The sequence below is a fragment of the Oenanthe melanoleuca genome, chromosome 2 (assembly GCF_029582105.1).
Source record: "Oenanthe melanoleuca isolate GR-GAL-2019-014 chromosome 2, OMel1.0, whole genome shotgun sequence".
Taxonomy (NCBI): Eukaryota; Metazoa; Chordata; class Aves; order Passeriformes; family Muscicapidae; genus Oenanthe; species Oenanthe melanoleuca.
In genome coordinates, this window is record NC_079335.1 from 51322282 (window position 1) to 51348981 (window position 26700).

At 38.6% G+C, this 26700-nt stretch overlaps 1 protein-coding gene across 1 annotated transcript in view; it reads right to left on the reverse strand.

Annotated features, from left to right (window-relative positions):
• Positions 1 to 26700, reverse strand: part of PIEZO2 (piezo type mechanosensitive ion channel component 2) — a 281253-nt gene that overhangs the window by 122739 nt on the left and 131814 nt on the right. Inside the window, exon 5 of the mRNA XM_056483345.1 lies at positions 6421 to 6583. Within this exon, the coding sequence (XP_056339320.1) occupies positions 6421 to 6583 (163 nt within the window). The remainder of the gene's footprint in view (positions 1 to 6420; positions 6584 to 26700) is intronic.

A 26700-nucleotide genomic window follows, 5' to 3' on the forward strand; every position in this document is an offset into this window, starting at 1 on the left:
TAAAGAAAGATGTGTGGTCTACCTCCCAAACTATCAGAGATGTTAATGCTAGAGAAGGAAATACATTGAAGCAAAAGAGCAGAAGAACTAAAAATGTTGTAATGAAGCTATGAGTATATATGCAATATAAATCAGATGTTTTCTAACCATCATAAAAGCAAAATTACAGAACAGGGTTATTTCTGAACAATGGAATGGAGAAGAATTGCTCTGTTTTCAAGATGGTGCTTTCTGCCTTCCAGAGGGGACTGTGTGATACAGTAGTATAACATGCATGCTTAACATGCAGTAACAGCAGACTGAATTTTGTGAGCCAAGAGATTCCTTCTCCTACTGTGCTATTCATCACTTAGGCTGTCCAAAGGCAGGAGTATTCCAGGATTTTAATCTCCTGGTTAATAACTCTGTATCTCAGAAACTGGAAGGGAGAACTGTTAGTAACCCCAAGTGAAGAGCTGCCACAAGAGGAACTGCATCCTGTCATGTTTCTGCCCAGAACAGGACAGGTGCACACCGAGGTTTCCTGCCCAGCAGGCTGGCAGCCTTTGGTAACACACAATGCACTGCTCTCTGTAATGTCATGTAGCTGCAGCCTGCTGTCGTGTAATTACAGATTTGTGTTAAGACTTATCCAAAGACATGTGCATCAAACCAAGGAGATAATGTAACTTGTAAACTTTTGACCCTTGTTAAGATGAGATGCATTAGAATTGTTACTGAGGGAGGCAGCTGGGTAAGCTCTGGCAAACTTCACCACTACAAACATCACAAGCAAAAAGATAAGGGAGACTAGTCTGCTCTTTTTAAATCACAAGGAAAAAAAAGTTTTAATTCCTGTTTATACCATGTTCAAAGCACATGAAGACCAAATGGGTTTGACCAGTTCTTCAGAGGTCAGAACCAGAGAAACAATTAGAAAAAGTAAGCTAGTGCTGTGCTTAATACGGACAATATGAAGAAAAAAGATGAGAAATAATAGAGGCATCATCAGGAAGCTCAAAGAAGCCATAACATTCCAACACTCTCTGAGAAGCTCTTTTTCCACAGTATTTCCAATCACAGCAATAATTTTCTTTCTCAGAAGAGAAGCAAATAGTGAAAGAAGAGTTGCATATGGGAAGATGTTTAGAGAAATCACCACCAAAGCATCCCATGTCAATGACCGGTAATCAAGTCAGGTGAATGTTTGATACTGGCAAAATCTAATTAAATTAAGACACAAACACAAAGCAATAAATCATCTAAGGAGAAATATGCCTATCACAGGCTTCAAGAAAAATGGAATGGTCTTGTAGACAAGGTCATGGGCACCACTGTTAACTGCTTAAGGCAGGTTACATCTGGAGGCAAGAAAAATGCAATTGCAAAGACTGGGACATCAGACCTTTCTCTTCCCTTATGCAGGACATCCAGGTAGGTTATATACTGGTAGAATTGATCAGCCCTAAAATCTCTGAACCTAATATACATATTATCATTTAAATCAACAGTAAGACCTTGCCTGAAATGGTGAGGAACTGATAATCTTTGTAGCTCAAAATAATATTGCAGAACTATAGTTTGCTCAGAAAATAAAGTAATTAAAATGATAAAAGAAATTAAAAAACACCCCCAGAGACTGCTTGGCCTAAAAAGGTCAAATATAGAAGATAATAAATACATTTTATTTCCCATACATCATCTCACTCTGATTTCTTACATGTAATACAAGGGACGTTCCATAAAATTAAAGAGTGTTAAATTCAAAATAAAATCAAAGAACACTTATTAAAATGTGGAAGTCCTTGCTTCATGACGCCACTGAAGCCAAGAAATTAATGAGGTTTTAAAAGAGTCTGGGTAATTATATGTTTAACAAGATTATTCAGAGTAGCTATAATTATAAACAACTTTTTTTGGAAGGGATTTGAAACCACATGTTTTAGTATTAAAGTCATTCTCACACTAGAAGAGATCAGGATAAACTGTAATGTTGCAAAAGGGAATTCTCTTATTCGCTGTTGTCCTTATCCAGCAGGTGCCAGTTACTTTCAGGAAAAGGATACTGGTTCAAATGGGTAATTCCTATGCTAGAAAGTCCTTGGACAAGGCAGGGGACATGGGCAGCTCTCAGACTGTTCTGTCCTGTATGGAATGTATTGCAGTTACACTTGGAGACCTGGACCAAATGAGAGCTCTCAATGCACTACGTGCTCAGTGTAGGCGAGGACAAGCAGCCTGCCACTGTTTAGAAGGACAAAGCTGGGGAAGGAAGCATTTTTAGTGCTTCTGTGTGCCAAGGGACACAGGAGCTGAGAGACAGATGAAACAACAGACTTGAGAACACAAACCAAGCTCATGGCCAAGGGGAGAACCACGCTGGTTCATGTATGTCCTCCTGATTCCAGCCCAGTATCTCAACTCCAGGCCAAGCTCTCCTCACATTCTTCTAAAACTTTAGATTTTTTTTTTTTTTTTAAATTCCCCTGTTTGTTTTTTTTCCATTTTTTCCCCTTTTGAGATCCCAAACTAATCTCTGACTTCTGCATAAAAGAGGATGGGTGGGAGCTTTGGGATCAAGCTTGCCTCAGATTATGAGACAAAGTAAGAACCTATTTGCTTTCTAGGAGATCATGCATGAGAAACAAGCTTCAATGGGCAAGGCAGCAAGTGCCTTGGGAGGAAGTTGCATTGAAGACTACAATGGTTTTTCTTCAATTAAGACCAACACCTCTCCCAAAGTTTAACTTGTGCAGTTGCAGAAGGATTTTCCTTCCTGCCACTGTCACTTAAAACATTAAGCAATTCACCGTCAGTCTCAAGAAAAGGCTACTTCCTTTCTAATACCTATCAGACTGTATGCACTGTATCTGCATTTTGGCACATAAACCACCATCTGCTCCAAATCAGAAATGTTGAACTTTCAGCTGCAGCTGGGAGTTAACTGTTGTTTCTTATTTTCTTCCACCTTTCACACCTTGTGACTGGCATTGTGCTTTTCGGCATTTGCAACCCAGGCCCGTCTCCAGCTGAATTCACCTGCTTTAAATTTTCTGAGCCCTAATAAAAAGAGCCTGCAGACACGTTTGTTCCAAGTGTGCAACCATTTAGGGGTGGTAATGAGTTGGACTGCAGCCTGGTATCTGGCAGACCTTCCTACTCCATGACTCACTGCTAATTAAAACCACACTCTTTGCTTATTCCTGGGATAGCGTTACTTACAAATAATTGAGAGTCTCACTGCCTTAGAGCCTCCTCCCCCAGTTCTGCTCTATAGGATAAACTTTTCTGATGGAGATCTGTTTCTCTTAAAGTTGGATGCAGTGTAATGGAGAAAGACATCCATTTTACAACAAATCCTTGTTGTTCTTAATTTGGATTCTGATACTTTTTCTTGTTTTGAATTGCATCCTAATCCACAAGCAATCTGATCCATCATGGCTGGTTTCTTGAGGCTACTGCCATGCCAATATGCAGCACACAAACTGTTGCTCAACTGGAGGCATTTTTATGGTGTGTCCGTATATCAACTGAAGTGTGATGGGCTCACATAGAACTTTGAAAAGGTCAATTTTAGCAATTTTAAACCAATTATTTAATAGATTTTCCTATACAGAAATGTTGGAGGGAGCAAGTAGATTAACCTTTCATTTTTAATTAAGCCTAATTTGATAGTATTTCACTCTCCCACAAAGCAAAGTGGTCTGGGAATCATTCAATGTAAATAATTTAATGCAAGAAGGTAAAGCTGCAAGACACTGTTTTGGCTTGGAAATGCTGATTTCTTGATTTACAGAACCATCTGTGGCTAGACATCTATCAACCTGAAAAGTTACCTCTCTAAAGGTTCTGCTAAGGCTGTTTAAATCAGCTGATGCACTCTTAACAAAATCTCCTACCACAAATTTCTGAGGACTGGTGGCAGGAACTCTCAGCAGCAGCTCTTCAACTCTAGAATTGGCAACAGGACTGGTCTAACAAACCCTGGACTATTTCCCTTGGAGGTACAGTACCAAGCTCAGCATTTTTCTGAAGTGTCTTTTGGTAGGACAGCTGTTGCTGCAACTCAGTTTGTCTTTTCTAATTCAATAGAGTTACAGCATCAGTAACAAGCTGCACCACAGAACCACAGGCATCAATCAGCTCATGCAGAATTCAAAGAACTGGTCACTTACTAAGTCTTCCCTTTTCCAGTGTACTCTACCAAGAAAGAATTGAAAATTACGTGAAACCTACACAGTTTGGACTCATTTTAGACCATGTCAACATTCTCCCAAATTCAGACACTCAGTGGCCTGATTTGCATATGCATTAGGCTCCTTACAGTCAGTCCTGCCAATACATATTTCTAACAGATTCAGCTGCTTCTGCCTCCTCCTCCTAACTAGCAGAAATGATTCCAGGATATTATTTGCAGACACCTAGAAAGAGAAAACTGAAGGTTGGAAAAATGTGTTTAATTCCTATTTGATTTTCCACACTTCATTTCACTCAATCTTTAAAAAGCTAGCAGCTTACTCTTATGCAGGTTCATCATTTTGGCTGTGAGGTGCCTTTCCTTAAAGTATTTGGGATCCCCTTACATAACAGAAAACATTGTCCCTTTTTAAAAAAATGTCTACGATAGAGCTTTGGATGTCACTAAATCTAAACACAGCTGCTATGTTCAATAAATATTCTGCAATACATACGTTTACAGAACATAAATAATATTCACTGGGTTTTGATGTGAAGAAAAAAACCATATTTACACATATTTCTATTTGCCTAGTATTCATATTTCTCTGCAGTCAGAGTCTTCTTCTCTCCCTCCTTCTTCCCTTCTGGAATACTCTTGCCTTGGTATTGAGGCAGCCAGTCCAGGACCAGCCCAATATAAAGCTACACTCTGTGCTTTGCAATTAGTGTTCGTTAGCTCAGTTTTACCTTGCACTGCAGGGAAATGATTATTGAACCCTGCCTGGAAGTCAGCACCCATCCTCCTCAGGACACTGAGCTCCCTTTGACCCAGACTCCAGGCTCAGGCTCACTTCTGAACCAAAGAAAAAGTGAAAAAGTTTCAGAGAAACCAAACTATGCCCATCCTTCTTCTGAGTTTCTGCCGTCAGGCTACTCCTGTTTTGTGCTTGTGAATACTTTATTTTCAGAAGGTCAAAAGCACCAAAGAAGTCTGTTGGAGCTTACTTTGGTAAAATAAAACTCATTTAAGAGTAGAGCTGAACACAAACCATGCCAATAAAGCCACACTTCTTTCCTTTTCTGGGTATAGCCCAAGGTTCTAGCCTGCTGCAAAATCCATTTTGCACAGCTTCAATGACGAAACAGATTTAAAGCTGATAAAACCAAGTTCCAGGAGACACAAAGCTTTGCATACGCACATCAGATCAAACCCTACATATCCTCCAATGTGCAGTTAAAAAGCTACAACCTTCAGGCAATCTTCAGCTGCCAGGAGAGCAACTGAGTATAAAGCACAGTCCTGATATTGATCTCTCATGTGTTAGAAACTTGACCAACTTCTGGCACTGCCACAATCCAGACAACCTGGCAACATGCAGAGAGGCCTCTTTTTACTCTATATAGTGGCACCAAAATGGGCAACTGATCCCCCTAAATATTTCACTTCAAAGTTCAATTTCTATTTGAAATGAGCAAGTTGAAATTGTCTCCCCTGAAATTGGTGTTTTGAGAGTAAAGAAAAAAACATTCCACCCATATGTAAAAGAAGACAGAAAATGAGTCTCAAGCCATACTAGACAGTCTGATAAAAAACATGCTAAGATTAGTAGTAGGAATTTCTCTGCACCCTGGCCCAAATTCCCACTGTGGCTTTTTATATTATTAAATTGTCTTTCTCTTTCTGTGGATTTTTGTGCCTTTGGTATCTCTGCTGCTCTTCTCCCCCCTTGTAAAAGACACAGCAAACACACCAACACTTCCAGGTAAGTTGCTCCCCCAAATCATTCTCAATCTCACTCAGTATGACCAAAGTTCTAGATAACTACTTCCATGAACTTAATACACAGCCTCTCTTCCGTTCTTTAAGAGAAATTTCTGATAATCACTCACATGCTGCTGTTATACTTGGATAACAAACTTGGAAATGGGAATGCTACCTAAGAAACTGGGCATTGTATGTAGCAGAACCACTTTGTCAGATTTAACCAGCAGCTCTGGTGGAGAACAACTTGTAATGGACTGTCACGATTATTTCTTAACTCAAAATTATTTGAAAAATCCTGTGGCATATCTACCACTTTTCATATTCTGCTTTGTTTTCTCAACAAAATAACTTTAGATTTTTCCACTTCAAAACAAATAATTTCATTTCCTGAAAGAAAGTTTACTTCTTAACATAGCCAGCCCTCATGAAACCATTTCAGAACACAGGAATGTCAAAGCTCACTGACAGCCATAGAGATAGAAATGTGTATTTGATACCATCTCCTCATTTTCAAACTGCATGTTGCACTGTGCTGCATCCTCGGTTACTGGCTTCTGAAACATGTTGCGGCAGATGAGCCATATTGTCAGACTAGCAATGAACATCCCAATATCTGGTACAAATAGTCTGATCACGTTCCCAGCATCTGCTCCTTTCACACTGTATGGGATGAAAAAAACAACAAAAAAAACAAAGAAACATTTGTTACTTCTAATGACATTTTCAACTGGAACAGAAAGTAAGCTCAAGGCAAAGAAAAAGCCCCAAACTCCCAGTAATAAGAAATCTTTGCAATATGCGAAATATAAAGATGATCAAGAAACTCTAGACAGACAGACATTTTTTTCTCTCCAGAAGTACATAATTAGTGACTATTTGTTGGGAGCTTGCACACTCATATTTTAGTGATACTTAGCGTTCTGATTTACCCAATTCTGAATCAATTTATTGAGAGCAATACAGGAATAACCTCCAAATAAAACAAGAAAGATTTCAGCTGAGTACCCAGAAAATTCATCTCTATGAAGCACAATCCTTATACCAGCATACCTTGCAAAGACAACAACATCCAGGTTCACCCTTAAGTGTGCCCTAATCCTTCCTCCTGGCACATAGAGGAATAACTAGAAAGTCTTTAATATTTAAACATGTTTTATTGTGTTAACTGTTAATACATTTTATTCAACAGACTACCTCAATACCTTTTTGGGTATTTAAGTTCAAATATTTAAATTCTAATTAATGTGTTCAATCCCAGCCAAGGAAGCCTTTCTTCTCCTCTGAAAGATCTGTAAGGCATGAAGATTTTTATGTAGCAAAAAAAATTGCACTGTTTCATTGTGCAGATTAATTGCTCAAACTTGGAAATTCCTGGATTTGGATGTGGTGTCTGAATTTGGTTCACCGTTAAAAAGGTGAGCCTGGATTTAAGTTAAGTGGCACAATGAACAGTTTATTAAGCTACTGAATGCACATATTAAACTGTCAACTATTAATGAGAGAATATAATAATAATTAGTTGAAAGTGTGAAGTTAAGGCATTCTAAATATGCAGGTCCAATTATATACTCTTTTAGGGCTTTATGTCTGTAATCAGTTCTGAGGACAGGTGAGGCATCTGTATAGTTCCTTGGGCATAGATGAGTGCACTAGGTCTTCATAGTGTTATGAATGAGAAACAAAAGTCTCAATATTCAGCAAAATTTAGATTGCTTTATTTTATATACACAGAGCAATGCAGCACTGGGGGGACGGGGGGGGTCACTGCCCACTCCACGCTCCACTGCTTCTTTTATAGTCTATTTTTCTCTTAGTAATCAATAATTGTTATTTTTTCATTGTCATAATTTTGCCAGGTAAGAAGTGGTGGTCAAAAACATCCGTGGGACCTGGACGACGTGAAGTCTCTAGACAATTTGTCAAGTCTCACAGATAACCATCTGGTCTAGGTGGATAAGGAATGGCAGAAGTTGGGAAGTCTGGTCTCAGTAGATAGGCTGCAATTGATTACACAAAGGCAGGAAATCTGATTTTGCAAAATCTATTGGGCTGTGTGAAAGCTTGTGTGAAAACAAACTGGTAGTAGATACAACTTATTTAGAAAACATAATATTCATAACAGGGGGACTTAAAACAGAATTGATTTAATCATATTTTCTTTTCTCTAGTGTCATGCTTCATTTCAGACTTAAGTATTCTGGTTTATACAAACCCCAATACTTCTATGATTAACACGAACCTTTTATCAATTATCACAATAGCCTGAACTGGTACAGAAACAAATAGATTGTTTTATAAATGCAAAAAAAAGAGGTCACCTCTGGCTTTCCTTCATTGCAGCTTTGAAGCCTAAAAGAAACTGTTTGTGAAGGAGTTACCTGCAGCTGCTGTGATTAAATGCAGGCCTGGAGTATCAAAAAAGTCTCTAATGTGATTACAATACAACCACTGTCGAGAGCAGTGTGGGTCTGCTCATACACCCACGATCAAATCCAACATTTCCATCACTGCTGCTGACCCAGCTTTTCCACTGATGTGTATCTTGCAAAATAACACATGCTCAAAGTGGGAATAAGGTAAGTGATCAGAAAGCTGACTTTAATGTTTGTTTCAACAGCTTAACCCTGCATGGTCATACACTGTACAGCAGCTAAGTAGCTTGAAAATTTCGCTAATGGCTTTCAGTTGTCCTGAAGCAGAGAAAAAATTAAGTAGTTAAAAGGCTTGCAAAAGAGTTAGATGGCAAAGTCCTTGCTGGACTGTTTTCTTGTCTCTTGTGCCATGGCACCAGCACAGAATGCTTTAGAGTCAACTGGCCTGTGAGAGCATGGCCACTCTAGTTAACATTACAGAAAATCCAGGCTTGACATGAGCTCCCCATTCATTTTGCTGTACTCTTTGTGGCTCTTTATGTCACTGAAGATTAGCCCAGGCTGCACCTCAGCAGAAAGAGGTAAAAAGTACACATTTAATAAATCTTTTTCCCAAGACAGTGTACACGGCTTTCATAATGTTAATGATTTTTTTTCAAGAATCTTGATCATTGTGATGAAACAGGCAAAGTGGTTTTACTAAATATCTGGCAAAAAAAAAAAAAAATCTGAACTCTTGATTCTGAAAGTTTCACTTGAGTATTTTTTAAAAGAATTGAAATACACTTTCAATCCAGAATTAATGAGTGCAAGAACAGTAGAAATTTACTAGACTCATGTTGAAAAATGGGTCAGATAACTTCTATGTAACACTTCTGTAAGTGATTTCTTTCTTTACCCAGATCTCAAGTCTTAATTAATTGAACATCAAAAATTAATTTTGCATCACTTCTGAAGCCCTTCAGATTCAACCACTCACATGTGTACAAATTAAAAAGTGGCAGCCTTCAAGTACCAGTGCTTCTTAGTCACACCAGGCTCTCCTTCCTCACATTGTACTCCCATGGAGCCACGCTGGGAATTCCTTTGCATATCTCGCTCCCCAGACCAAGGGGACACCCCTGAGGGAGCCCTGCCCCTACTGCAGCTCACATTTCCTTCCAAGCCAAGTGCTTCTGATCTTTCAAAATAAATCATTTAGCGTGTTGTTGTGAGAGATGTAACGTACAGCTCAGGCTAGCAACAAACAGCCTGAACAGTGATACCCAACCACGGAGCAGGGAAAAATTCTGCACATGAATAGTTTATTCACCAAAACCAGTTGCAAATGTATACTGTCCACACTTCCCCATGAAGAGGAAAAAAAATTGACCTCAGTGTGATAATTAAAAAGGAAACAAAGGATCACTTCAAAGTAAAGAAATGTATATTCTCCTGTAAAGCAGAATTATAAACTGCTTCATTCGACCCCAAGTAATTTGCTTCCCACTTTTTCACAGCAAAAGCTAAAACAAAAATCAGTTATTCCCACTTGTTATCTCTGGCAATACAAAAAAGAATGGCAAATACTGCCATCATTCCACAAACATTTCTCACTTTATTTGCGCATTCACACATGGTCATATTTTGCATTTGATAACAGTCTAAACATTGTGCTCTTTCCTCCAAAAGAGGCTTTCAAACTAAGAAGTTAAACAGAAGAACAAGAAACCTATTCAGGTCTCCTACAACAACAGCTTTTTTTTTTTGTTAATCCCTGCAAGAGTACCATGGTGTTCAATGAATTGGTCATAGTCTTTGATCTCCAGCTGGTAAAACATAATTTATTCACTTAAACTAAATAATTTACCTACAGGGAAGCTTTATTTGTAATAGATACTAGTGACTGAAGCTTATAACTCAGCCAGAAACATATTCTGTAGTGTAATTACAGTAAATGGCAGCTTTAGTTTTTCCTTCTTTTTTACAGGATGCAGAAGAAAACAGCATGGGGACACATGCACACATAAAATAGATCAGGGGTTTGAGATGGTTTTTTACTTTCCCTTGACCAAATAAATCAAATTGCACACAATTTTTAAGAGAAGGGACTACTACAGTTAGGGTTGCAAGAGTTCCTCTGTAACAAAAATAACTTTTGTAGGAAATTTCATTGACTTTTCTGTCAATATGTGAAACTGTTTTATCATATCAACAGACTCCTAATACAGCAGTTTCCTCATCAGACAATGTGTTTCCCTGCTGATTTCAGCTGAATACTTTAAATTTACTACTTTACAAAGTGGTCATCTGTATTTTCTGTGTATATACAGAATTTTTCTAGGACAGTGTGACCCATGTCTATTCTGGAATTTTTCTGCTGCTCAAGAAACTAAGCAAAATTTCCTATTTTATCTGCATTGAGAATAGTTACCTGTGGACACACACATTAAAACCGTTGTCTTACTTCATGTACACTCACTGGTAGTCAGACAAAAAGACAAATGCCAGCATAAGGAAACATTACATTCTTGTTTGAAGCTGCAGAAATCAGCATTTTAAAAATAAAGTTATTTTTAAAATAAAATTTTCACTTTTTTCTTTCCTAGAATAACTGTTACAAATTAAAATTATTTATCTCCTACTGAATATACAAAGCTTTGGTGAACAGTGAAGTGTTAATACTGCCACACCTGGCCTGATTTCATTTCTTTAGAAAGGTAGACACTCTAATTTCTTCTGTATTTCACATTTACAGAATAAAACCAGAAAGACAGGAGAACTATTAGAATTAGAACTGCAATGGTTTCAGTTTAAAAAAAGTAAAATGTATAGTAAGACACATGTGAGATACCATGCATAATGTATAAAACAGTCCACATACAAAATGAATACCAACAGTCTTCAACTTTATATTATTTTGTTACAAATAAAAATGGGAAAGAACAACCAATCTTTCTTGAACAGAACTAAAATTAATTCAGCATCAGCGATACATCACAATGTTAAGCATATGTTAGACAATGAATAAGATAATGCTTCCAGATTAAAGAACTGCGAAAAGCTTGATTTTATCTTGGATACTGGGTAAAAAAAGTATTTTAATGGTTATTTTTAATTGCAGTTTTAAAAAGTTATCAAAAGTCTTATTCAAGCATATTGCATCTTTCCATACACACATACATCTTTCCTCTTTTCCACCCAGGGGTTTTCTATAGCATTTCCTTACTTTCTAATTAATTTAAAAAAACAGAAAAGGTAATACTGTATTAACAGTTAGCAAGTGATAAACAAAGGAAGAGATACAAAAATGCTAATAGTTTCCATACATCTGTCTGGTGACTGTGAAACATCTTATATTTTTAATTAGAACTAATATTTCAGGGTAATTAATGCACCGCTGTAGCTGAATTTCCATGGGTTTCATCTGCAACTGCAGTCATTTAGTTTGGAGGTAAAACAGACCCAAGAATCATAAGCATGGACCCCTGGAAACAGAGGCTGGCAGCATTTCACAGGTGCTACACAGTACCATGAATGATTCATTTGTTTATCACTAATATCCTCTCTGATCCAAAATTAGTGGACATTTCAAGGGTACCAAAGGCTACTAACCAGATAGCCTTAGGGATGTGTCTGCTGATCCTTGCTGTTGGAAGAGGGTGCTGGGGATGGTTGCAGCTACAAACCAGCTAAAGAGGCTCCTTATCCTCTCTCAGTTTGAAATAAGGATGAAATGTCTGATCCCATACTTATTCTGCTGGTAAACTCCCACTTTACTTATCTGAGTCTAAGGATTGCACACGGCGTCTGAGCCACAACCAGCACTTCAGTGAACATAGGATGTTCACAGTATATTTTCATGGTGCTATACTTGTCCCTGCTGGCTCAAAAGACAAGTTTTCTATGATGTTGGTTCACATGGCAGCCTTGCCACCACATTCAGGGCAAACCTGTGCCATGGGTAAAGTTTACAAGCTGCTGAGAACTGGTAGGTCTGCCCTTAGTCCTTTCCTTGCTCATCAACAAATTGCAAATAAATTATATCACAAAAACAAAATACAAAAAAAAGAAATATTAATATCCATAGTGATGTGCATGCTCTTTCTCTCTCCAGCACTGCCTTAATATGATGGTCCTTTCAGTTCATGCAGAGCATGGCATGTGTTTTACTCAAAATACCTGAAGCTGCATTTTCAGAGAATATTGGTTGTGCAAAGTAAACGTGTGGGAGGAAGAGGGAAGCAAAAATGCATAGAAAACTACTTATAAAAATATTTAGCATGCACTGACCTACCCAACATACAAGTTCAAAGGGCTCCTGAAGTATTTGCAAAATCTAAATCACTGCTCACAAACGATGTCTGCACAGATTCAAAAACCAAAAGTACACTTTGCTTTTTCAGGGAAGATATCTTGCAATGAAGAACACACTCTGTATTGCAAAAGTGCTTAACCACGTATTAACCAAACATTTGCTTTCCAAACACCGCTATGCAGAGAGAGCGAGCAGCTATTTGAAACTAAATGTACATTGCCAAGATTTTGGTGCCTCATTGCATAAAACATTCAACATTAAGAAATTACGGATATGTGCAATAAGTAAAACATTGGTTTGTGGCAATTTTTCTCTTTCTAAAGCACCTATTGTTTCTTTTTGTTCATTGATCTTCTAATAAAGGGCAAACTTCAGCTTGCCCAGGGCAGCACACAGAAGATTTCAACCTCAGCAGGGATTTTCAGCTATCACGCAAAGCACTCAGCTGCACTTCTGCCAGACTCGTGGCAGCACAACCTTCAGCTCGCTTTGCCCGTGTCCCACAGCTCCAAATGTGGAGCAGGACTCATGCTGCAGAGCCAAGAGGAAGTGAATGAAATCCCCTCCACACCCATGGTGCTGTGTGTGCCAGCCCCACTGCACAGTGGTGGAAGTGACAAGTCCATCCGCTACATAAATTATTTCAGGTCTAAATGGGAATGTGATCCCAGATGGAGGCAGAGCCAAAGTGAGCAGGAGAGACCTGAGGACACTTCAGCTAAAAATTAATTTTGGTCTTAACTCTTTAAAGAAACTCTCTGTTTCAGCTTTGAACACTTCTCACACAGGCTTCTCACACACTAATTGTGCAAGCATTTAGCTTAAGCACTAATTCAGTATTCATTATCTCTGCAAAACATTCTCAGTTAAATTTGTTCATAATGCTCATAAATATTTGGTAACTGGCAGCAAAGTGTTTACATAAAGGCATACAGATATCCATATGTTCCACAATAATCCTGACTAAAAGAAAGTGCTGACAATCTGAAGTATACTGACATTAGGTGATTATTTCAAAACATATTTTCTCCCTCTCTCTGCAGTTTTCATAGTCTAGTTGGAGCATGAACAGATCATCACTTCAAACTACTTTTCATTTCATTCTGTTGCCAGCATATAACATAATTACAGAAAGTAAAAGACACATTTAGATGTTCCAGTCAGTTGCAGATGAGGAGGGAATAATATTTCCCTCAATTGCCGCAACCAACATTGTAAATTACTATCATTTTGTCAAAGCCAAATTATCTCCAATACGGAGGAAAAGCACACTACTACCAGTGGTTCAATCCGGAGTGCCAGTGCACTTCAGTGTTTGCATAGGAGACCCTTCTGTCCCACAAGACCCATTCCTAATTTAAAACCATCCAAGTGACTGTTTGCTGGCATGGGACCACTCACCCTCAGTTCTTCCATATGAAACAGCTCCCAGTCTACCCTGCCTGGACATGTCCATCTTTCTCTCCACAGCATCAAGCATGATAGGACAGAAACCAACATCTAACCTTTCTCATCACCACCTGCCTGAAAATCCCAGTGGTTTAGAGGCAAGAGGACATGGACACTGCTGGAAGCAGGTTCCAGCCATCAGAGGCATGTGTACCATATCTCCCCTCGGCCCCATGCTGATTTCCATTAAAACTGGCCAAAGGAAACATCCTGATTCATCCCTGTTGCACTTCATTCAACTCAACAGTGTCAATCAAAACAGAAGCGGAATAGAAATCAGTGGCTAACTAAATCTCCCAATGTCATTGGATGTTCTTCTAATTTTTCTGTAAATGGAGCCTATAACACAATCTCTGGGTGGAAAATGCCCCACATCCATGTGGGAGGGGAGAAGACTAGTCCCCTGCACTGCTTGATGCCACCTACTCAATGGTGGATGTGTGGCCACCAAAGACCTTTCTCAGGTGCAGAAGGCAGCTGTGTGATAGTGTTTCACCAGTGTGGGAGGCTCCTACCTTGTCTTAGCATTAGAAAATCCAGGATTGCTCAGGTCCAAACTGGGCAAAAAGGAGCTGAAGTGAAGTGCTGCAGGCTGTCTGGGTGCCAGGTGTGAGCACACTGCAGTGGGCTGGTCAGACCTGGCACAGGGCTCCTGCTCCACCAGCCACAGGCTCCCTTCTGTTTCACCTGCCAATCGCTATTGGGAGATCTCACATGATTCACTCATGAACAAAACCCAACAAAAACAAAATAGAACACAAAGCCAGACTGTTAAGCATGCATCCTAGAGAGTTTTTTTGGATGCTAATTGCAATGCTGATTGCTCTCCAGATTAAAACAAAGACTGGCTCACATTCTGCTGCTGGTGGGTTTACCACTGTACAGCTCCCAGCTACCACTGTACTGAAGCAGGCTGGGCTGTGCCAAGAAAAACACTGACAACAGTCTCACAACTCAAGGGCTCAAGCAGCACAGGCCATAAAATATCTTCTATCAGATGTTCCTTTTCTTTGAATCCCTAGGTTAAATGGCATGAGAAAAGTTAGCTGAAATTAATTTAGTTGAAAAGAAAATAAGCACAAGGGGTGATAGGAAATGAGCAGCATCAAAACTGAATACAAACAGTTGGATAAATAAGATTCATCCTGAATGGAGAGAGACAACTTCTAAGAGGGTCCTATGCCAGTGCTGAGCCAGCCCAGACCATGACTCAATGGCAGGTTTCAGAGGCACAAGGATTCTCTATGGAAATTGTCCAAGCATGGAGGAATTTTCTCCTCACTTGCAGTTAGCAATAAGGATATACGTGAGGTACCAAATCTAACAGTAATGATGAAACCTCAGGCAAAGGCTGCTCTGTCATCATTTCCTTCCTTCTATTCCATGATACTTCTTTACTTGTCAGCACCTCTTAGTCTGTAGTGACATTTTTGCAAAGTATCTAGACTACTGTAGCATGCTGTTAGAAATGGCAGAGTAATAATCACACATTTTCCAGCCTTTGCTTTCAAAGTGGTGGAAATTAATAATTTTCTTGTTATCAAAAATAACCCTGTTCTACTTCAGGCTTCATTTACCTTTAATCTCATTGGGTTGCTGACTGCACATATGTTGCAGTTGTTAGCAGAAAGTTAAATTTACCTATTTGATTTACATCCTGAGACTCATGATTTCTTATTTGTCTCCCCAGTTTTATCTAAGGCTCACCTGGACACCTTATTAAGCCCTTTTGTTTGTTTAAACACTAGTGTCACATAAAAAAGATTACAATCTGCCATCATGTGATTTGGGAATTCTCCCACCATGAATGTGCAGCTAATACAATACCCCTGTGGCAGAGAAGTATCAGAATGAAAACAAGCATACTGTTGTGCCCTGCTAACATTTGCCAGATTGATTAACCACCTTCCACAGTTCTCTCTCATAAAAATCTAAGTCTCAAGTAAAATAGAAAAGAATAGAACCGAACAGCTCAGTTGGAGGGGTCCAACAGTGATCTTCTCATCCAGCTTCCTGACCACTTTAGGGCTGACCAAAATGAATTTTCCTGATGCCTCTGATTGTCTGAAAAGCCAAAGTCCTCAGACACTCCTCACAGGACATGCTGTCCAGCCAGCTTTCTTGCCCTCTTCCAGAAAAGGACTTTAGCATCCTTCTTAAATTGTGGGGCCCACAACTGCACATAGTGCTCAAGGTGAGGCTGCATCAACAATGCATACAGAGGGAAATATTGGCTACACCACAGTCTCTCACTTTTCTTCTGAAACCACTGATTTCAATTATTGCCATCGTTCTGCCATGAGCTCTACCTTAAAATAATCCATTTATTTGGCTGGTTTCAGACCTCTGGCTGACCATACTAAGAAGAAGAATCATCGTCTTTCTGCTCAAAAAAACCTCAAAGAGCCATCAATATTGTGAAAACATGCACAAAACTGAAGCTGCTAAGTTAGAGTCCATACCATTCCCAATGACTGAGGAATGGGAATGGCATAAAAAGCCTCCCTGACCCGTTCTGTTGAAACTGTACTTCTGCAGATCACCAACATTACCAGAAGAAGGCTAGAGTGGGGCTGAGGGAGCATCTGCAGTTGAAGGCTTGGTCTATGAGCATGATTTTGCAAAGGAGTGTAGCAGCATTTGTGTTATTTCTGATTCAGCAGCTGCTCTCCAGAAGTCCTCTCCAAGCACCTTCACCTGGAATTCAGCCTTCAACAAAGTTGATACAACACGTAAAAAAATCATAATGATATTGTGATTGACAAAGTTGTATCCTGACTCACATGGATTCCCACAGCAGTTTCCCAAAAACAAAACCAAGGCATAACAGAAATAATAAAATAAGATTGACTAAGAGGATGTTTCAGAGACTTCATTAAAAATTAATAGAGATTTTTGTCTTTCAAAGTTTTATCATCTCTCAGACAGTAAGAGAAGGATAAAGTTCTTTGCTCACTCCTTTTGTCATGGAAAGAGAGAACCAGATGATCAGCTGATACCAATTATAAATTATTGGTCAAGATTACAGAAGGAAATGAAATATGGGGGCTGACTGATCCAATTTCTAGCAGTACTGAACTGGAGCAGATGTGAGCATCGAGCCCTGCAACTCTTTCCTCCCACATGTCTTTTTCTCCTCTGAATGGTAGCCCATGAAGGGAAAACTTGGCTTCTCAGTAAGATCCTGTAAGTCATCTAGGTTCCACAATAACAGCATATATTCCTTTGCATTCTGACAGCTTGCAGAGACCACAAAAGTCTCCAGTGAACTCAGGGTGTTAACCTCCATTCCACTTTTCTCATCATATGCATATGGAAATGAATATTTACTGGCTGCTTGGAGAGTCAGTACAGAACATTTACTCATGTCAAAAAAATGGGAAAAACCCTATTCTGTGGCGCTGTCTTCCAGGGATAGATTAATTTTTCAACACAAATGCTATAGAAAGACAGAAAGAAAGACAGAAAGAAAGACAGAAAGAAAGACAGAAAGGAAGAAAGAAGGCTCACTATTTTCCTCCATTTTTTTCTGATTAACTCTTGACCACTTTACACTTAGCTCACCATTTGCACAGAAAATCTAATATTAATCTTCCTGTGTAGTATAAAGTTTGCTAAAATTTTCTGTTCACTCAGCTACTTTCTTTGGAAATGTAGAAAAGCCCTTCATATACCTGATTCTATTTCTCTAAACTTTCTAGTCACTTTGAACATCTCCAGAGCACTCAAAAAGAGGAGTATTTGACCACTCTTTAAATACATCTTAGGACTTGTGCACAGTGCAGGGTTGTAGTAACTAGGTGTACCACAATGAATGTCATTTAATGCACAGCTAATAGGTATTTTACTTTAAAAAAATCAGGTTTTTACTTTAAAAACCCCACTTTATTAGCCAAAAGAAAATTATGAAATGAATGTGCAAAACCACTATGATAGAATCCACAAATGTATTCTTTCACCTTTTAATTATATCAGGCTTTATCATTATATCTTTGTACGACTTTTTATCTTTGTTTTTTGCATTTGTGTACTTTATCCTCTTCACTAATGAGTTTTTAATTTAAAAGTTACAGCTGACTTGATTGCTCATTCACAACTGCATCTGCTGCAATGAATCTTTTGGTTGTGCAATCACTTGCCAATGTCATCACATAGCAGCAGGATGCAGTTGGATGGCAAACACACACATACTCTAAAGCTACAGGAAGGCTGTAAAAAAATAAAAACTAACCAAAGCAGTTTTTTACAAGGTGAATCAAAAAGAAAGAAATGTTATGACACTGCAATGGCAGTGGGAGGGAAGGGAAGAAGATATACCAGACACAGAAGATGACAGATATGCTGCTGTTTGCAGAGCAGTGTGGAACAAATATAAAATCTGCACTGCTGTTCCCACCCTGGCAGCTTGGCTGCCTGCACTGTACAGGATCAGATCTCTAAGGCTCTTGATCCATTCTCACAGTGCAGAAATCAGGCTGGCATGCTGGAGACAAGGTAGCTTAAAGCCATTCACCTTCTAGACTGAGATGGAGTTAAACTATGAGTGTTGCAGAAGAGTCCTTCACAGCTCAAATATCACTTTGATAGTTTCAAAAGCTTTACTGGAGATGCAAAATTTTCCTAAATGTTCACCTTCTGCAGCTATGTGACCATGACAGTCACCAACATTTCCTTACAAAGATACATCCATTTACAGCCCTTACAGCTATAAAGAAAAGCAGTGAAATATGAAGCAACTTCACTCTTAAAGTTTAGAAGACAGGAGAAAAGTAACAATAATTTTAAATCGATCTACTTTGAAGATATTTGTGATTATTCTTGGCATCCAATTTTTACTTGTTTTTTACTTCAAGTTAGACAAAAGCAGAAAAGCCATAAAAATATTTCAGGGAATCTGTCTTTATATCTGTAAGAAGAAGCCAATGTAGCAAAGAAAAAGAAAAAAGTATTTTTGGTTTCTTACTAAGCAACATTACATACTGAAATATATATATCTTTGGTAGATATATAGAGTATAGATAGTAGAGCCTATCTATCACCAAACACCTCCTTACAGGCAGTGTAAAGCTTCAATTTCCATTTTAGTCCAAATTTTAAGAACAATTTTAAGACTGGAAGGATGAGACAAGGTCATATTAATTCCTATTTTGTCCTGGCCTATCAAATTATTCATATTCCCAAAACCTATCCACAGTGGCAAAGTGGTTTTATAAAAGTATTTGGCTTGGCTTCTAAACACACCTTTGCTCTACTGTTAGAGAAACGCTATAGTGTATGTTAGGAAACTTCAGCCATGCTGACAAATAAATGAGTTCAAGTTTCGGGCTTGTTGGATGGACTTTCCCAAATCCATTAAAAAAAAAAAGAAAAGGAGAAAAGGAAAAAAGTGAGGAACCTAGGAACCTTCTTATTCATAAAGCATCTTGTACTTAATAACATTACTGTGCTTCTCATCTTCTCATCTACACACAGCTGAATTTTAGATTTATCACAGGCACATCTCACAATTAAGAGATTCATCTGCCTCCAGGATGTTTGCACACCAGCTCTCTTTGTGGATGCACAGGAGGCTGAACAGGAAGTAGGACTGTCCTGCTTGTACAACTAAGTGGCTCCTTGAACTTCAGCCTGTACAGGCAGAGGATTAAAACCCAGTCGTCACAAACTGTGCTTTACTTGTATAGCAATATGATTTTCCTCTGGACTACGCGGTGTAACATGCACCTTGGGTTTTTTATACTTGAATTCTCTCTAAGTTAGAGTTAAGAATTCTCTAAATTCTACAGAATTTACTATATTCCCTAAAAACTAGTTTATTTATTTATACCACTAACAACGAATTTTTGCCTTTATTCCATAATATTTACTCTTGTGAGACATATCTTTGAAATCTACTGAGTTGCTTATATAATTAAGGACTGGGTGTTCAGACATCTAGAAAATTCACATTGCTGCTTCCTATGCTGTTTAAAAAGAAGATGTCAAAGTAGCTGCAATCTACCCAGAGAAAATTCCTTTCTTGGCATATTACACTGAGAATACCCATGAATACTATAATTATTTTAGGTAGAGATTGTTTACATTACCATTAAGGCAACTACTTAAACATAAAGATGGGGGCTTAAAACCCAAAAAAATCTCTTAAATCTGCTCAACACAAATGAAGTTACTTTAGTGGATGCTTACAGCTTTTGTGATAGTTTTATCACTTTTCTTAATAAGGACAGCTTTGAGAAAATCCCACAAGTAAGGAAGCAATTACTGGTCTAAGTGTTTTTAGCCATGTGGTGATCATTTCTTATAAAAAAAGTCTCCCTTGGTGAATTATGTTTTACAGTCTCACAGGTATGCTACAGAAAGGCTACAAAACCATCACTAGCAATAGATTTAAAAGTGTTCTATGGTTGCTAGGAAGAAATGTGTTTATTTTGCAAAAACTAGGATAGTATATTGTGAAACTTACAAAAAGGACATCTGCCAAAATCAGTGTTTCTCTAGCTTAAGTTTAAAAAGTACATGAAAGGAGGGAAGGGGAGGGGAAGGGAGAGGAGAGGAGAGGAGAGGAGAGGAGAGGAGAGGAGAGGAGAGGAGAGGAGAGGAGAGGAGAGGAGAGGAGAGGAGAGGAGAGGAGAGGAGAGGAGAGGAGAGGAGAGGAGAGGAGAGGAGAGGAGAGGAGAGGAGAGGAGAGGAGAGGAGAGGAGAGGAGAGGAGAGGAGAGGAGAGGAGAGGAGAGGAGAGGAGAGGAGAGGAGAGGAGAGGAGAGGAGAGGAGAGGAGAGGAGAGGAGAGGAGAGGAGAGGAGAGGAGAGGAGAGGGGCTTGAATTGGAAGGAATCTACAATGATCATCTCATCCAACTGCTCAACCACCAAAATTTAAAGCATGTTATTAAGGGCATTGTCCAAATGACTCTGACAGGCTGACAGTCACTGCAAAGCTTGGGGCATCAACTCCTCTCTAAGAAGCCTGTTCCAGAGGATGACCATTGCCTTGGTAAAGAAATGCTTCCTAATGTCCAGTCCAAACCTCCCTTAATGGATGCAGCTTTGAACTGTTCCCAGAATTTCTTCATGGGCTACTACAGCATGCCCAATACACAGCAACACTGAAACAAAAGTCAACATTGGAATAAACTGGAATAAAGTCCAAGGTAAGTTAGACTGGTTTAAAACTAGGTTTAAATTGTTTCTATTTCACTATTTAATGTGGACTAAAATATTTCAGTTGACACAGTGTTGGTGAAAAAAAGCTACTTCAGTTTTCTTCATATCTTTTTAAACAATGGGTTTTTTCTTAGCAAATATAATTCAATTTTTGTTTTGGCTTTCTCTGTAACTCAGACTTTTATTTCAAAGTCTTGCTTTATGTCAGAGCAGCGAAGAAAACTCAATTTAAGATAGAACCTCAGGCATGCAGAATATATCAAATAAAACTGAAAACACATTTCTTCCCCATTTCCTACACTATAAACAAGACAAATACTTCAGCATACACATGCACAAATTCCACAGTCCTGGCCACCACGAAGTAACAAAAAGAGAGAAGCTTTGGGAATTAAATTAAAGCAACCTCAGTCTTCCCAGAGCACAGCACCCTGTGCTGCCCTTTGCCTGGACACAAGTGTGTGGAACTGGTTCTGTCTCTTGGCTCCTTATGTTACATTTATCTTCTAGGTTATTCAAATAGCACATGTAACTTTAGAATATTTAAAACTGCAGAATAAATTCACATTCGTTAACTCCTAAAACAGTGTTATGGGCATCATACATTAAAAAAATAAAATATAAACAAACTATCAATTATCCAATTTCTCTGATTTGAAGCAATTCTGGTATGCTGGTATGCTGTGGAAGACAACCCTGCCAAAGTAAAAGGACATGCTTGGGCACTGAAAAATTAAGCACTTGCTTAAGTGCTTTGTGGGACAGGTGACCAAAACAACTGTACAGACTAATATAGCTTTTTTTTTTTTTTTTTTTTAACAAAATGGTGAAAGATGTGCCTGGCAGGACTTTCCCATATCCCTTTGATTTCACCACTGCACCCATTTCTCTTTGTCTTCTCAAATTATTCAATATTTGTGATTTGCATTCAAACTGCACTGTTTACTTTAAACTAACCTCTCAAGCATTAGACCATACAGCCTCATGCAGCGCTTGGCTGAGACAATGCTCCCAAAATGATGCCAAAGGGAGCCTTGCCCAAGAAAGGACCATAGGATTCAGCATGTTAGGAAAGGGCTTGAAATTATGGAGTATGGTATCAGGATGAGATTTTATATTTCAAGCATATATTTATCCTTTACACTAAATCACCAAAGAGTGTGAGGAGAAGAGGGGGATGTCACTTTGAAAAACCATATGGTACTTTGATTTCCAAGCCAGAACTTTGCATAGTGAATGTTTATAGAATCTAGTGACATTCTCTTCTTTCTGTTTATTCCTGTCACCCAGAGAAACTCTGGCCAAGTACCAGCCAAATATCCAAGCAAGCACAGGGAAAGAGAGAAAACAGCTCACCAGTAGGCTTGTAATTAGCAACCTAAACCTGCAAGGAGGCGCTTGGGAAGTGCCTCTGATGCATCTGGATTCCAGTGCTCACCGCACGGCACGAGTGCTTTCGGAAATTGAGTTCTCAGTCTCTGCAAGGGGCAGGGAAGATATACACAGCATTTCTGGCTAGACTAAGCAGGGGCATATGTGGAGCAGCTGCAAAAGCAGACATCTGTCTGCTCTCAGAGACCAGTGTAGGAACAAAAGCGCATCTCCCAGCGATGACAGCTAACGTGCTCCTGGCCTCTCCTGGGCTGGCTGTGTCTCCCTACCTGTGGCAAGCAGAGCTGCTTCAAATAAAAACAGTGCAGTGTCCTGTGCTTAGGAGAGTAGTGAAGGAGCTACTGAGGTACATAGACGATCTGAAATCTATCTTAATAGGAGACAATCTTCATATCCAAGCCTTGGTATAGAAATCTTCAAGTTTTTTCTTTTTCCTTCGGAGTCTTATTCCCTCCCTACTGTTAACCTACTTACTCTTTCCTTCAAATGGAGAGACAGCAATCTCCAACTACCCTTTCATTCTTCAAAAGCAGTAAAAGGATTCCAAAAAGTGTAACAAGCCCACAACTCAATACACAATATTTTACTAACAGGAGCAGCTTTTGTTGCCAGTCACCCTCAGCATTACTTTAGACCAAATCTGGGATGCTGCTGTTGCACTTTAGACATAGATGATGCTGCTGTACTAAGTATAGTGCAGAGAGGTCTTAACAGCATTATGCAGGGTGGAAGTCACCTACTTTTGCACATATATATATGTGACTTCTAATTAATAAGTTTTTGCATACCACAAAAATAACAACAATTTTAGAATCAGGTTGAAGCTATCAACCAAACAAAACTTTTATCTTTGATATGGAAAACTCTTTTATTTGTATAATTTCATTTTACAATGAATTTGATGCTCAAAAGTTCCTTTCTCTATCATTGAAACAGCTATTTACTACGAAACACATACTTATTGAAGGTTGCCAAAAGTGTAATAACCACACATCTGTTATTCTTCAAATATATATTTTCTAAAACATTTGATATTTACTTCACATGTAATAACAGTCATTAAATCTTTCTTAAGTCTGTTTTGTGGAACCATAATGTAAAGCATTACACGCACAGGAGAAGCACCATGGAAACAAATGCTAAAAGGGAGTAGAAGGGCTGTTAGTGGCTGAGTAACTTACTAGTCACATTACAAACTACAACTCAGAAAAGCATAGTAAGAGGAGTGCTGGAAGTCTGGAAACCCTTCAGGATGAAGAGTTTTAAGAGGTCCAATATAATTCATTTAAAGTTTTAAAATGGTTAGATAATTTATAGGTCAACAAATATGTAAAAACAGAAGACATTCCTCACTACTGAAACTACTACACAAAGACATAAACTTCACCATCTAGTAGCTCAAATTAGAGAAATTCAGTTGTTTAAAAAAGGCCTTCTTTTGCTTTTAATTTTCCACAATGGGGCAAATTTCCCCAGTGCTGGTAGTGGCTCTTGGCAGGTTCTGCACTGCAAGCCTCACCCCAGCCACGAGCTGGAAAGACACTTCTGATTGCATTACAGGAGAGGACCAGCTCTCTGACAGAACTGATTCTCTTTCCTTTTGATTTTTAACAGGCTTTGTGCATTAAGCTCTCTTTAACTGCCAGAATAGCCAGGAAACAAGCACAGTCACTGTTAATTGTTCATAACTACTCCACTTGAGATTTCGAGTGAGACTCCCAGCAACAGGACACGAGGAAATGGCCTCAAGCTGCGCCAGGGGACATTCAAGTTGGACATCAGGAAGAATTTCTTCACAGAAAGGGTGGTTAAGCATTGGAACAGACTGCCCACAGAAGCAGAGGAGTCATCATCCCTGGAAGTGTTCAAGAAACAACTGGATGTGCCACTTAATGCTATGACTTAGTTGACAAGGTGGTTTTTGTTTAAAGGATGGACTCTGTGATCTAGGAGGTCTTTTCAAACCTCATTGCTTCCATGATCCTATGATTTTCACTGGGTCCTGAATGTGACTAAAAAAATCTTAAGCCATTGAGGTGAACAATGCCTTCTAAACTAAAAACCAAATTTTTGGTCATGTTTGGAACAAAGTATAAGAGAGCTGACTGCCTTCCAGACATTTTTATGCATATGTGGGTGCCATTGTAATATGCACCAATGAACAATAATCCCCATGTTAACAGTTGCAAAAAAGTCATCCTATTTATCCATAAGTCTACTTGCTTTGGCTTACTGAAGATTACTAAACCATTAAGGTGGCGGCTTTTTTGACATGAAAGTATCACATGTACTTACCATTTTAAACCATGTTTCTTATAGGACAGCAAAATACAAAACAATATTTTTCCTAAATCTCAAAATTGTTCCTCAATGTTCTTCAGAAAATACAGGCAGGAACTGCAGTCTAGATCATGTTGGACAAAGGTGGTGACTACCACAGTAGGTTACAATTAGCTTGTTTGTAATTTCTCAAAAGACAATCAATAACATAAAGACCTTCATTTATATCTATCAAACCCACATATACTCCTTTTAATTGAAAAGCTCTTAACTCCAGTCATTTCCTGGATATAAAGCTACTTTACTTGAGATCCAGCATTTTTAATTTCCCTTGCATTGAAAAGCAGCATCCTCAGCTCACAAGTAATGCTTACATAAAAGCCTCGCAGTCGGATCTCTTGGTGCCACAATGTTTTTCAGGATATGAAGACAAGAGTAATGTAAACACTCTACTATTACAGAATAAACATCATGTAGCCATAAAGCAGTGAAGACATCACCTGTAAATTATATGGGATTAATTTCCTGCAATGTAAACTGACTGTATCTCGTATTCCTCAATCCACTCTAAAACAGTTTTTGAGAACAGTTTATATGGATCTTCCAGTTTTAAAGCAAAGATAATTCTTCTTTAGGGCATGGCTTCGTGTCTCTCCTTTTCTATATCCAAAAATCTTGCTTCCTCCCTCCTGAATGAGAATGTCCTTGCTCAAACAACACATTTAAATGCTATTGATATTTCACTGCTGACTCAGGTGTGCCTAAGTCAAAAGCTTGCAGAGAATAGAATTTTAAATAGGCAGACATGCTTTTGCTGCTTCTTTCCCTAGAGTTTATATAAATAACATAAGAACAGCTGTGTGGGATCAGAGTTAACACAGATGTAGCCCACTAACCTGTCTCTATTGGTGGCCAAAAAGGGATTCCTACTGAAGAAAATAAGATTAGGGAAAGGATGTAGTGATACATCCACAGAATAATCTCTTGGCTTTGTGAGATCTGCAGACCTGGGATTTCTACTGACTGCAATTGAAGTGTAATTCCAGCATCCAGGTATTACATATAGGAATGTGTTTGCTTTGGAAACTATTCTTTAAGATACAAAAAATACTGGTCTTATGAAATGACAATATTAAGAAAATATTGTTACAAAGGAGTTAACACTAAAATTCACATATATGTTACTCATTAAACTTTTAGTCCAACAGTTTGAGAAGTTGTGGATGCCCCACACCTTGTGTTATAGGACAGGCTGGAAGGGGCTCTGAACAACCCATGGCAGCAGGGTAGGAACTGGATGATCTTTAAGGTACCTTCCAACCCAAGACATTCTATGATTCTATGACAGGAATATAATATATTCCTGTCATAAAAAATCTTGTATTAAAAATACAGGTATGAAAATGAATATTACAATTTTAAAAATCCCAAATATTAATTGCTATATCTGTATGAAAGACTTTATCTTCCTTTTTTTCTCCTGCTGGTTGTCTGAAAAAGCTGGTAAGAGAACACATTTGATTCTATGACTATGGCAAGCAAAGTACATTCAAAACTTCACCTCATCTGTGCTAACCAATGTGCTGCTTCAAATGAAGTTATCCCAGGGTGACAATCAATCTCAAGGTGCAGAAGTGCTGTTTGAAAGCCTTTCTGCTTTTCAAACTAGAGTGCCAATAATGGGATCTGCACAGAAATCCCTTCTGCATATTTGCCTTCTCTCAGGAAGGCTTCTCAGCTTTAATTTAGTCTATCAAGAAATCTCCATCTTTCATGTGGTACACACCTTGCAAATACAGCTAGCATGGATTCTCCTTATAGTTTTG